The 14314-nt window shown below is 39.6% G+C and overlaps 1 protein-coding gene across 1 annotated transcript in view; it reads right to left on the bottom strand.

Moving 5' to 3' along the window:
• Nucleotides 1-14314, bottom strand: part of SOS2 (SOS Ras/Rho guanine nucleotide exchange factor 2) — an 88776-nt gene that overhangs the window by 34521 nt on the left and 39941 nt on the right. The window contains exons 8-10 of the mRNA XM_054026664.1: nucleotides 13043-13141; nucleotides 2909-3036; nucleotides 1588-2243 (exon numbers count right to left, since the gene is read on the bottom strand). Of these exons, the coding sequence (XP_053882639.1) occupies nucleotides 1588-2243; nucleotides 2909-3036; nucleotides 13043-13141 (883 nt within the window). The remainder of the gene's footprint in view (nucleotides 1-1587; nucleotides 2244-2908; nucleotides 3037-13042; nucleotides 13142-14314) is intronic.

Here is a 14314-nt window from a genome sequence, read left to right as displayed (position 1 = left end):
GGGGAAGGCTGAAGGGAGGCCAGAAGCAAAGGTGCTTATCCACTGATGTCTCCACCTAGAGAACTGGAGACAGTGGAACACCAACCTGCCTGCCTGTCTGGGATATGAGAGGTTAGTACAGGAGAAGTGATGGATGAACTTCCAGCAGAGAGGCTTTGGGAGAAATGGGGGTGGAAATTGCACCAGCTGAAAGGGCTGGCGTGGCTGTCCTGGAAGAAGGAGAGGACTGATGAAGAACCCAAGTGTGACAGAAGATACCAGAGTGGGATATGTGGGGCATCGGGGACTGGATGTCTAGGGATTTTAAGACACATGCACTGAAGTGATAGATGGACTATATTTTGGGATTTCTGTCACAGACTATTTGGACTATGTTCCTGTAAAAAAAAATAAAACAAAACAAAAAACACCACAACTGGCCCAAAGGAGGGGTATTATTGAAGCAAGAAAGCTGACATGGAGTTACTGGAGACTGGAGGAGGAAAACTGAGGTTGCATTGTGCTGCATCCTGCTGCTGGAAGACGTACCAAGCAGCACTACCTTATGACAAGGTTCAGGCAGATTAAGGACATTGGAATTTTAACATGTCATCAACATTAAATACTGCTTTACTTGTCCACTTCTAAGGTGTGTCACTCAACAAGATCCGATTCACAGTTAATTCTAGCTGTAAAAATAGGGGTGAGTTTTGAAGGCTTACTATTTGAATTCTGTACCAATCGTTGCTGGAAAAATCTGAGTATTCATATTTTAAAAGTTGCTAGAATGTGAACACCTAATTGGAATCTACAATCAAAGCTGACAGTTTTATACAACAGAAAACTAAGTATAAATATCTGAAAAATGTTACAAAAATCCCACCAGCATTACGTTTTTAACTTCCATTGCATTTCCTCTTAATTTCTTTCATTCATCCCTTAACTGAAGTGTTACTAAAGTTACCTAATAAGCTAACTGGTGCTCTTTTTCTACATGCATTCCAGGAGGGTTTTTTAACATCTCCTTCCTCTGAAGCGTCAGGGATGGCCACAGCTGGAGTTGGGACATGGGGTGGGCCAGGGCTCTGAGATGGCATCAACCATTCTCTCTCTCAGGTGCTTGGCTGGCTAGCTCTTGCTCACAGTCGGGAAGGATAGGCAGGTCAGTTTGAAAGCGTTTCTGGGGGTTTGTCACATTCCTCTGCAGCATGTGGGTGTGGCTCACTTGCCAGGATTATTGGGGTATATCTCACTATCATTTCCCTGCCACCGTGGGGGCCTCGAGCACTGATGCATCTCAGTCCCTCCTGTTCTCTGCCTCTGGCACATAATAGTCCACTCTCCTGTGAGCTGTAATACTCGGGTCTCATTTTGGTTGTTGGGTTTAGATGCTGGTGGCCTGTCATATACAGGAAGTCACACTATATGATCTAGTGATCCCTCCTGGCCCTAAACTATGACCCACATCTTGACTTTAAACAGCTATTCAGTGGGAAAGCAAGCAAGAGACAAAAAGATTAATCTTATTGGCTATCCAAACGTTACCTAAAGAATTAGTAAGATATTACAAAATGTGCCAAATTACAGAGAAAAATAAATAAAGCATACCTGCATACATATGGTATGTTAGCCTTTCAATTAGTTTCACTACAGTTCCTCCTTTAATGATCGGGATTCCATTCCTACTTTGCAGATTGTCCTCAAAAACAATGTTTTCCTCAGAGTCTTCCACTACAAAACGATACACATTTGGGCTGGGCAGCCTCAGTGGCTGTTCATTTTCTTCTTGCAGTAACACTGAGTCAAGCATTCGATCCAGTGTACTGCGATACTGAAGGGAAATCAGAGCTGCCATCCAATTGTTCTTCTCTTCAGCAGACTTGGCAGCAAACACGATGCTGTTTTCGTCTTTAGACGCTAGCTCAAAAGCATGTTTGTATTCACAAGTGTCATCTTTGTCAATGATCTGCATTTTCCTCATGATAATTTTTTCCTTAAGTCTGTACTCTGTATTGCTGTAACCTGGAAGCCGCGATTGTCCATGATTAGTTTTACAGCTGATCAGTAAACCATCAAAGAGAAATATGTGGCGTTCATGTTTGGCTCCCATCCTTGTCAGCACACCTTCCATTATGAATTCATTGCAGCACTGGCCAATATCTTTGCCTTCCCAACCATCAATATTTTTCTGGATCTCATTCATTTTTTTGATGGCCAGGTGCTTGCTTCTTACTTGGCGGTTGTAAAAACGACAAATTGTCTCCCTAGAAACAAACAATTTTATCTGGTTAGCTTCTTCCGTATTATTGCCGCAGAGACTGAAAAACACACCACTAAATTTAACACTGTATGCTATTCCCCCACCCCCAACCTAAATATGCCCTAATCATGCTTAACCACAAATGTATAAAGGACAGTGAATTGCCAGGGAAAGACTAAGTGTAGGTCTTCTCTAACAACATTAATGTGGCTGTGTAATCATGGCACCAGCTCTGGGAGAGCTCTTTGCTGGTGCTGTAAAAACAAACCCCGCCCCACAAGGGGAGCAGTTACCAGCGCTAGGAGCGTGGCTCCCGGTGCTGGTGCACAGTCTACACTGCCACTTTATAGCACTGAAACTTGCAGTGCTCAGGGGGGTGTTTTTTCACATCCCTGAGTGAGAAAGTTGCAGCGCTGTAAAGTGGCAGCGTAGACAAGGCTTTAAACTATTCAAGAATGGGGTATGGAGGGTTGTAAGTGAACACTCTTGGAAAGGCAACAGATTGAAGTCTGCTAGCTTTGATGTTTGGCATGTGCAAGTGTCGAACAAAAACATACTGCTTTTTTACATAAGTCAACGAAGGGGGAAATAGGGAAACACTGCCACCTCTAGATATCTTCCTTCTAACTTACTTCGGGCTACAAGAGGCTTCCTTGATTGTATTCTTACCCAGGCCGCCGTCTAGGTGAATGTTTATTGTAAATGCGCTCCATGCTGCATTGGAGATTTAAAAGAGCAGTAATGGCTTGTTTCAAGCACTCCCTGTCTTCTTCATCTTCACTGCATTCCTGCAATTGCTACAATGACAAAACAAATCCATTTCTGTTCAACTGAATAGGTTTTCTTTAGAGATATATACAGACAAAAACAAATATATTCATATGTAGGGTTGTTTTCAAAAACACTCAGTGTTCACCTGACTTTGATCCTACTGAAGTCAATAACCAATGCTGAGTGATTTTGCAAATCTCACCCACAAGACCACCAATGCCTGTCAAAGTAGTTACTGAAATGAAAACACATCTATCAGATATCCTGAAAACTAAATAGCTTTTGAGTGAGAGTGTGAGCTTGTGTGTGAAAGGGAGAGATTCGGAGATAAAGAAAGATACTGGATAGCCTTACCGTGAGTTGTCAAAAAACCCTACAGGATATTTTTCTTTAAATCCTTTCACTTAAATTGTTCGGTTTCATAATGATCATTGGCCTTTGAAGTTAGCTGTGTTCACTAGTCTAGAGGCTTGGAACAGTCCTGAAACTGTATGTCAGTACTACAGCAATGACACACTTTTTTAGTAGTTTAATAGTGTTTCAACTAACTATGCAGTGTAGTTGTAGCCATGCTGGTTCCAGGATATTAGAGAGACAAGGTGGGTGAGATAATATCTTGTATTGGACCAACTTCTGTTGGTGAGAGAGACAAGCTTTTGAGCAGCACAGAGCTCTTCTTCAGGTCTGGAAAAGGTACTTGGAGCCACAGCTAAATGCAAGGTGGAATAGATTGTTTAGCACAAGTAGTTAGCACATATTCTAAGGAATCATTCCAGTCAGCATAGAGCGTCTTCACCACACAAACTACAGCTGCGCCGCTGAAGCACTGTATGCATAGACATGCCTTTAGTGGGTTATAGATTGTTGTAATAACTTTAACCAAGTCCAGCAGATGGGTAAGAGCAAAGGTCAACTTCATATACCATTCTCTCTACTAGCAAAGATAAAGTTTGAAATTCCAGATTTAATACTAGCAACAAATGATCAACTCCAGTGATAATTATCAAAGGGGTAGCTGTGTTAGTCTGGATCTGTAAAAGCAGCAAAAGAGTCACATGCATCCGAAGAAGTGGGTATTCACCCACGAAAGCTCATGCTCCAATACGTCTGTTAGTCTATAAGGTGCTACAGGACTCTTTGCTGCTTTTCCAGTGATAATGTTTGCTTCACTTACTAGGGAAAACAAGATTTTTCCTTCTCCACTATGCAGGAACTCACTGATTTACAAAAATCTAATTAGCTTTCATAGTCGATATTTATCTCAACACTCACTTGTAAGAAAAAAGGGGTTACAGAAAACTTCACATTCTTTAAGATAATGGTTCATAAAATATTAACAGCATAAGAATATTATGATGAGTAACTGAAGAGTCTATACGATTTTAATTGTAAATTCCTCTTGTAAGTTAAGCTTGCATGAAAAACTTAGCAGACAAGAAAATTCAGGCAGACTGGTCTACTGGGCAAAATCAAGCCAATTAGCCACCCACTATGGGCTAACTCATGTTTGCCCTATGTATTTTAAGAGGAATCTTACCCACAATCACTCAGTATGGCAGTAGCCTTCTTTTTCTTTCCCAGTATGCTCTCTCAGCAAGGATATTAGCTGGCTCTAAAAGTAATTGAGATAACAGGATTGACCAGATGGGCCCTCTCCCTTTATGTGATTCAAAGTACTACCACCTATATTTTCCAGATGGCCAAACATTCCCCAGTCTGTATATCATGGAAATCAAAGAACTTTTATATCTGAGAATTTGTGAGGATTATGCATGCTGAGAAGAGGCGTATAGAAAATAAGGCACTTGCCATGGTGAGTAACCCCCCTTTTCCACTTCACAAGGAAAAACCCTAAAACAGCAAAGGAAAAAGGGGGGAGAACATAAGACTGGGTCTGAAAAAAATGACATGAGGTTTATGAAGTCCTAAAACACGCAAATAGCTAAGGATTGTGACAATATGCTGATTCTGCTCCTCAGATTCCCTGGGAGGATTTCTTCCAAACTCTTTCCAAAATAAGAGATCATCGCTGGCATACGCTGACAAAAAGGTTGTATTTAGCTTAGTGAAATAGCTCCAGAAAATAGTCTAAAACTGTAGCTAGTGGACATTACATGGCATCTATTTTCATTTTGTGTAAAGATATAGGGAAATCTCTCCCATTTCTGGTTTCCAACATATTGAGTTTTCGGAATCCGATTCAGGCAACTTGTTCTGGCAAACTTTACTCTCTCAAGTTCTTGCCCTTTACAGCCAAGCTTTTCGACTAAATCAACATATGAGTGCAATTTATTTGCTATTCACAGGATAAGAAAAAAGGAACATGTTTTTGCCAGAGATGTGACAGAATATTAATACTGGTAAACTGACAATCACAACAGTTTTGTCAACTTTTTTATTCGTTTTTGAAGGAAATGACTGACAACAGGAATGAAGGGCATTAGAGTTCTTCTGACCACTGATAAGCACAACTATTGGTTGTGAAGAACTGAATTGTGGTATTTTCATTCGTTCCTTCCCTCTGGTATTTTAAAATGGATGATCTTGTGTGGATCTAATCTCTTGGAACATCCTCTAAAACTGTGCAAAAGTCCCCTTGCAATTGTAGAATGAGTTCAATTAATTGTATTTCTGCTTTTGGTCTCATGTCTTGGCACCTGAACACACTTGGGAGGCAATGTTTGCAGAGAACAGTTGTTGTAGCTCTTGACAAATGTTAAGACTCTCTTCCTTACTGGTGTAATAGAATGCCAAAAGACAGTACTATAATAGACTCATAGAGGTCAGAAAGGACCATTATGATCATCTAGTCTGACCTCCCGCATGATGCGGGCCACAAAAGCTGACCCACCCACTCTTATTGTGTTGACACACTTTTCTGTTGTCTTATGTTTTAGATGAACTAATGTGCTGGGCACAGATTTACTTAAGGAGCCAATCAACCTGTGGTAATCAAGGACAAGACAAGACCTTATCTCCAAAGGTTGTCCATCACAAGATCATTATGAAATTTTGCACTAATAAGTATTCTGCTCAGGACAGGTCAGAAACTGGATTAGCAGTGGCATTGTGTGATTATACCCTCAAACTATGGAGCTTGGGGGGTGAGGAGAGAGGAGGGAGCGGGCGGGAGAGAGAGAGAGAAGAGGGCGGCCAAGGCTACAGCAGGGGCGCTGCCACGCGGCCCCTCCCGCTGCGCCGCCTCCTACCGCCTGTCAGGAGAGCTCCGCTCCGGTTGGCGGAGAGGGAAGGAAGAGGACCCCCCCCACTGGGTGGCTGGAGCGGAACCAAAAAAAAAAAAAAAAAAAAGTGGCCGTGCCGCCCTAGGATTGGGCAAAATGCCGCCTCGAACAATCTGCCGCCCCAAGCGCCAGCTTGCTCAGCTGGTGCCTGGAGCCGGCCCTGGTCCTCAGTCACAGTTTAAAAGGGTGGAGAATATGCTAGTCCATCAATAAAGGAAAGTCTTCATGGATTCGATGCAGAGGTCATATTCCTTCCTTACTTGAATGGCTCTCAAGAGTCTGAAGATGGTTGGCAGCTTGTTCAGGGTTTAGATAAATTCTTTGACCCTGAGTTCCTTGAAATAAATTCATAAAGCTGGTCTGGAAATCTGATAACAAACGGTATTTTTATAGTAGGTACCTTTGAAGCAAGAGAGAAGTTAAGATCTCCTTGAATTTGTGATCATCAAGGAACTCAATCTAATGTGCATCTGATATTAGAGTTTTTCATTAGTTACAAAAGTTAATCACCGTATTTTGAACCACAGAATATTCTAAGATTGATAACTAGTTGCAGAATTCCTATGCAGACTATACTTGGCTACCTCTGTTTCTCCGCATTACTGCAAGATCAAACACCTTTATTATTATCAATATTCCTTCTCTTAGAACCTCTATGACAAGCCTGTAATATCTTTTGAGGGAGGTCCTGAGTGGAGTGGCTGTACAGGTGGGCTTGTGCACAACAGTGCAGCGTTCTGCAGCTTAAGGAATGCAGTAGCCCAAAACCTCTGCATGAAAATGGAGCACATGGAAATACAAACATTGCTATTCTAGTCCACAGGCTGAAACATCAACCACAGACAGGCTGTCCTGCAGTCTTTAGATCTGCCAGGGAACATGGGTAGATTTATATCCCAATGCAGAGTTCACTGCACACAGGATCACACTAAAACAGAACCACAGCAATGGCTTATCTAGTACAACCAGATACTTTAGAATAAGATGTAAAAGTTCTATTACAGGAAATTATGTACTAATATGCCACAGGGGAAGTTATCTCCTCACCTCAGTCAATTAAATGGTTGCCTTATATCATGAAGCAAAAGACTTAACATCCCTTATTTTATCTTCATGGAACTGTGAATATGCTTGTTGTTCATAGAGGTGCCCATTCCTTTTCTGAATCCTAGTAAACTCTGACTCACAAATACCTTACAACAGTGAATTTCACAGGGTAATTATACAATTATGTAAGAAGGGATTTCCTTTTAGCACTTTTGAATTTATCACCTATTTATTTTGTCGTTGTCTCCTAGCTCTCATATTGTATGAACATAAGAACGGCCACATTGGGTCAGACCAATGGTCCATCTAGCCCAGTTGTTCAACAGTGGCCAATGTCAGGTGCTTCAGAGGGAATGAACAGAACAGGTAATCATCAAGTGATCCATCCCGTCACCCATTCCCAGCTTCTGACAGAGGATACAGACACTTCAAAGCATGGCTTTGCATCCCTGTCCATCATGGCTAATAGCTATTGATAGACCTATCCTCCCTGAACTTATTCAGTTCTTTTTTGAACCCTGTTATAGTCTTGGCAAAGAGTTCCACAGGTTGACTGTGCGTTGTGTGAAGAAATACTTCCTCTTGTTTGTTTTAAACCTGCTGCCTATTCATTTCAGTTGGTGACCTAGTTCTTGTGTTATGAGTAAACAACACTTGCTTATTTACTTTCTTCACACCAGTCATGATTTTACAGACCTCTATCATATCCCCCCTTAGTTGTCTTTTTTCCAAACTGAAAAGTCCCAGTCTTATTAATCTCTCTTCATAATGGCAGCCATTCCATACCCCTAATATTTTTGATGCCCTTTTTTGAACTTTTTCCAATTCCAATATATCTTTTTTGAGATGGGGCAACCAGATAAAGATAAAGAGAAGTGTCTGATTGACTTTCTCTGGAGCATTTGTTGTTTTATATACCATTATTCAGTTGCTTTTTTTATTTATCTTCTCCTCTCGAGGTTAAGTAGTCCTAATCTTTTTAACCTCTCCATGCCTTCAGAAACATGAAACCTCTCTTTCATGCCTCTGTACTTGTCTAAACTGTTTCTATTTCTGCTACATTCTTTCTGAGATGAGGTTACTACAGCATTCAAGGAGAAGGAATACCAACAACTTATGTAATGGCATTAATATACTGTAAGTATTGTTCTCTATACCTTTCTGAATCCACATCAACATTGGGGATATTTTTTTAAATCACTGAGCAGAAGTTTTCACAATGTAATATGAAGTTCAAATTTTAACCTGAAGTTATTCATTTGTCACCATTAAAGACGCAACATTTCCCAAAAGAACGGCCATACTGGATCAGACCAAAGGTCCATCTAGCCCAGTATCCTGTCTTCCGTCAGTGGACGATGCCAGGTGCTTCACAGAGAATGAACAGAACAGGTAATTATCAAGTGATCCAACCCCTGTCGCCCATCCCAGTTTCTGGCAAACAGAGGCTAGGGATACCATCCCTGCCCATCCTGGCTAATAGCCATGGATGGACCTATCCTCTATGAATTTATCTAGTTCTTTTTTGAACATTCCCAACATTTACTATACAATAGTATTCAAGATTTCAGTGTTTCCCTCCCTATACTTACAAGGACAAATAACTGGGCAATTGCTGATTTTTTTAGTGGCAATCACTGTAGCTGAGCTAGAACACTGCCCCAAAGCCTGGTACTCTGTTCATCTTCGCATGTAAATCAAAATGCATCACACTTAGTAAAAAAGCTTTGAATTTTTCCTATAATCAAGAATAAATCTGCCAAAGTATTGCCCATGTATCATCTTGCGGCTTTATCTATTTTTAAGTTATAACTTAAACAAGAGCATTTTATGTAAACTTAAAAAAAAACAGCAAAATATTTCTGCAGTTATTTACAAGCTTCTACACTTAAAGGTAAAAGACAAAGTTAATGATACCCAACAGTCTGTTCTTCCGTTCATGCAGAGGGTGTGTGTATGTAGTTCCCACCAGCATTAACAGGAGTTATTGGTGTGCTGAAAGTCTCTACAGACAAAGAGTCTCTTATGAGATTAGAAAGACAAGACCAAGCTTATCTAGAAAAGATTTAAGTACCTTCTCTGTTTTGCATTTTGGAATATAAATAGCAACAAGTCTTCTAGAATCATGAAACAAATAAGATCTAGCAAGTTTGTAAATAAAGCATGTAATCCTCAAATGCACAGAACACCAAAGTGAAAACACCACACTAAATTAAACACTAGATCCTGTAGCTGAAAACTGTCTAAACACTGTAAGGCCCTAATCTTGCAAAGATTTATGTTTGTACTTAACCTTATGCACTGTGAGTACTTCCACTGACTTCAATGAGACTACTCAATGCATAATTTTATGCACATGCTTAAGTCTTTGCAGGACTGGAGCCTAAGATTTCATATTTCAACGTAATAGTAAGACATAGCCTATTCATAGAATTTTTTTTTTTTAGGCAGCAAGGGAACATTAAGATAATCGGTTTTACCTCCTGCATCACACAGGCCACTAAACTGGTTAAGGTATTCACATTTTAAAGACATTCGAAAAATGTCAGAGAATTGTCACATTAAAAAATGCATTTTGCTGTGAGGGAAAGAGAACAACTGTCAATGATTAAGTTCTCCTTATGGTTATTCTTCTTTGAAACAAACACTGTATTTACACGTCTATTAGTACTGACCCCAAACCAAGGGCTGGCAAAAAAAAAAAAAAAAAAACCCTGCAAAAGTATAGCCAATTGATGCTAGTGGTATGAAGACTTATGTCTTCTGAACTAACAACTAAGGCTGGGTCTACACTACCCGCCTGAATCGGCGGGTAGAAATCGACCTCTCGGGGATCGATTTATCGCATCCCGTTGGGACGCGACAATCGATCCCCAAATCGACGCTCTTACTCCACCAGCGGAGGTGGGAGTAAGCGCCGTCGACGGGAAGCCGCAGAGGTCGATTTTGCCGCCGTCCTACAGCGAGGTAAGTCAGCTGCGATACATTGAATTCAGCTACACTATTCACGTAGCTGAATTTGCGTATCTTAAATCGACACCCCCCCCCCGTGGTGTAGATGTAGCCTAAGACAAGTCAGGCTACTCCAAGAATCAAGAATGCTTTGTATTTTGTTCATCTTTTAAGTCTCACTCAATAAAATTATAAACTTCATGAAGGCATTCAAAGTGTAGTATAATTAAGGCAATTTACATCTTCTAACCACAACAAAGCCCAGGTGTTTGGAACAAAAATTTAGGTGGTTAAAAATGTTTTTTCAAAACTTAGTAACAGTAGAAATATTTTCACAGATTAAAAATAAAAGGAAACCACTTAGATTTAAACATTACTACACGCTGTTGGCAACCCAAACATTATAACCCTGTGCTAAGACATGAGACTCCAAGTAAAACCAATTATGTTTTTGTTATCTAACGTTGACTGAACTGCAAAAAGTAAACAGCATAAAGAGTGAAAATTAAACTACCATTTAAAAATGTTAACAATCTTACGCATTAACAGAATTAAATACTTGAAAAACCCAATATTGTTAACCTGAGTTTCCATTCAGTTTTTTCACTGTTAAGTAGATTTTAACTTGTCTGAGTGCTACAATGTGATAAGTTTTAGGTTGCAAAGTTTGCTATTTCTTTCCACACATATTAAGTACATCCTTGGAACTGTACACAAAGACCATCTAGCAATATAGAATTGAAAGGTTGTATTAGTTGCATGACAATACAAACTGACCGCACGCTGAGGCAAGCCCCATACCACTGCAATATGCACACAATACATCAGGGGTCGGCAACCTTTCAGAAGCGGTGTGCCGAGTCTTCATTTATTCACTCTCATTTAAGTTTTCGCGTGCCAGTCATACATTTTAACATTTTTAGAAGGTCTCTTTCTATAAGTCTGTAATATATAACTAAACTATTGTTGTATATAAAGTAAATACGGTTTTTAAAATGTTTAAGAAGCTTCATTTAAAATTAAATTAAAATGCAGAGCCCCCCGGACCAGTGGCCAGGACCCGGGCAGTGTGAGTGCCACTGAAAATCAACTCGCGTGCCGCCTTTGGCACGTGTGCCATAGGTTGCCTACCCCCGCAATACATTTTAGGTAATGTAATCTTTTTAATTGTGAGCTTAATTAAAAAATTCTTAGCACTCATGCAATAATGAAATTTAAGAAATAACCCAATATCACTTCATTCCTTTAAATGAAATATTTATAGTTTAATTAATCATTCACTTGTTCACGAATGTGTTACAAATCTATTTCTTAGCACCATCTCTACTACACCAGAGATGGGTAAACATTTTTGGCACATGGTCTGCAATCATGAAAAATCTCTGAGGCTACAAGTGTCCCAAGATCACTCCCTATAGCCAAGATATCGCATTGTCCCTAGTCACATTTCTGTTCTTTGTTTATTCATTTATAATGCTTATCTCATACTCCCAACAAGAGTTGTATTTCTGCCTTTTGATGGACCCTCTATCCTGCCTGGGTCCCTGTCTCCATTAACTCAAATCAGAAGCTAACAAATACAGACAAATGGAGGTATGCACAACTGTTATTATGCTATTTATCAGGTGCTATGAACAGGGTTACCTGCAAAAACATACGCTGCGGTGTGGATTACCTTGCCAGGGCACATAAGAAGCACTAGATACACAGGTAATCTTTGGTCATACCCGCAGATTACTTTTTGTATAGTTAATGTCTCTATTTCCCAACACACAGAATTATTTATAAATCCACATCAGTTTCCAAACTATGCAGTCTTGTTCTTGGTAACAAAGCTATTGAAAACAAAATACTACAGGAATATAATTTAACTACCAACTAAATCAGGATTCCATAAATCCTTGCGAATGTCCTCACTTTTTAAGGTACAAAATATGAAAGCCTCTCCAAAAAAAATTTTTTTTTTTAAAAAGGAGTGTTGTGGATGTAACTCTTCTCCCATCCTCATTATGGGGAAAATGTGCTGGGCTTTCAAAGCTTCTACTTTATTTATTTCTCAGCCTTGGCCACTTGGAACCCTGAATAGTCAAAATAGATTATTCTGATTTTGCTGAGTGTGAAACACAAGTTTTCCAAAAATAATAAGATGGATTTGCTTGCCTTGAGCTGAGAGGCCCAGACATCGAGTTGAACTATCATTTACTGAATTAGGAAAATGTATGAAATAAAAGTAAACAAAGAATTAAAAGCAATTCACACTGTAAAATTAATGAAAATCTCACTTGAATGCCGGTTCAATTTAATAAAAAACAGACCTAGCATGCCACAGCACACAAGCAATAATCAAAGATTTATGGACGCTTTGAGAACTGGAGTAGTTTGAATTTTGCATGATTTAATATTGATAATATATTGTAACAATCAATTTACTTTCTAACCATGCAAACACTACTGTAAAGTTTATGCTTAACTATACTCACATCGACAAAGAGTCCTGTGGCACCTTATAGGCTAACAGACATATTGGAGCATAAGCTTTCATGGGTGAATACCCACTTCGTCAGACCATGCGTCTGACGAAGTGGGTATTCACCCACGAAAGCTTATGCTCCAATACGTCTGTTAGTCTATAAGGTGCCACAGGACTCTGTCACTTTTTACAGCTCCAGACTAACATGGCTACACCTCTGATATATTCATATCCTATCTTCATGCACAGTAAATAAAAATTAACTCCCCTAGTTAAACTAAAATTACTCATGCTTTATATGGAACTGCACTACTGTCTTACCTGTAATAATTCAAAATAGTGCAAACAATGATAAACTGGGATCAGCATAAGTCGTGGAAGAACATACCGTACAGCTTCTTTAAAACCTTCAGCAATAGACTGAAAAGGAAAAAAAAGCGGCATTATTACCACATATAAGCCAAAAAAAGGAGGGAAGAAGTTGAGAGGTTTTTCCAGAGTTTTATTAATTTGTTTGTGAGAAATATAGATATAGTGAATCTTAAGAAGGGCTTGAATGAGTAAGGTGTGGTGAGATGGTAGGCAAGGAGGCAGAGTGCATTGTAAATACTGGAATCATTTTTTAAAAGCAGGACAGATCAGAGGGTAGTGCACACATGCTCCTAGTTTGCTATTAAAAATTCACCCATGGCTTGCAAGATACAGCATCCTCAACTGCCTTGGTCAGAATCTGCAGTGGCAACCTCATAAAATAGGCAACTTATCAGTTTCACTGTGATTACCTCTATTTTAACCAGAAACAGCAAATCAACATACAATGTGCTGGAACATGTTAACTACAAAACAATTTACAAACAGCTCTCAGATCACACAAAGCCATGTGGACCTTTATCCTTCATACTTCAGCAATGTCTTTAGTACCAGCCACAATACTTAAGTTTTTCCTCAATCAAGATTTCCATTGCATTAACAAAATATTCCTCAGGAAACCCTATGTCACCTGGTTTTAAGATCTACACAAAAAACTAGTTATACATTTCCTTTTCTTATTAATTAGCACTAGCTCAAAAAGCCAAAAATTAAGAACATGCAGAATTCTACAGTGAAACTGTATTCATGACTAAGCAGACAAACCTAAAGCACAAAGTCATGCCTGGGAAGTTAGGGTATTAAGGCATAAAGCCTGAAAAACATTATGATCAGTCAGATATGCTCAAACCCACTTCTTTAATGGATATTTTACTATAAGTAACAAAAGGAATTTCAATTTCCTGCAGAATTTGGTGCTGGAATGCAGTGAAAGCTTACAGACTACTTGGGACCCAGAGACAATGGGACCAAAGGATACCCCACAAGAAATTCAAGTACCCCACCTCCTACCACTCTGCAAAAGGGTTTGTGGCACTCACATCTCTCTTCTGTCAATGCTACCTCCTGCTCTCCAGATCTCAAAGTGCACCGTGTCTTTCCCTCCAAATCCTGGCTAGATCCATAGGCCCAGACATTTAAATTCTGCCTTAATCTACCACTCTGACATGCCACAGAAATCAGGAGATCTTGTTAAATACACGGGATAATACTAGTCGTGGTAAC

Source organism: Malaclemys terrapin, chromosome 4 (genome assembly GCF_027887155.1).
Source record: "Malaclemys terrapin pileata isolate rMalTer1 chromosome 4, rMalTer1.hap1, whole genome shotgun sequence".
Lineage (NCBI taxonomy): Eukaryota > Metazoa > Chordata > Testudines > Emydidae > Malaclemys > Malaclemys terrapin.
Note: the sequence above shows the minus strand (reverse complement) of the source record. Positions and strands in the feature narration are given on the sequence as shown.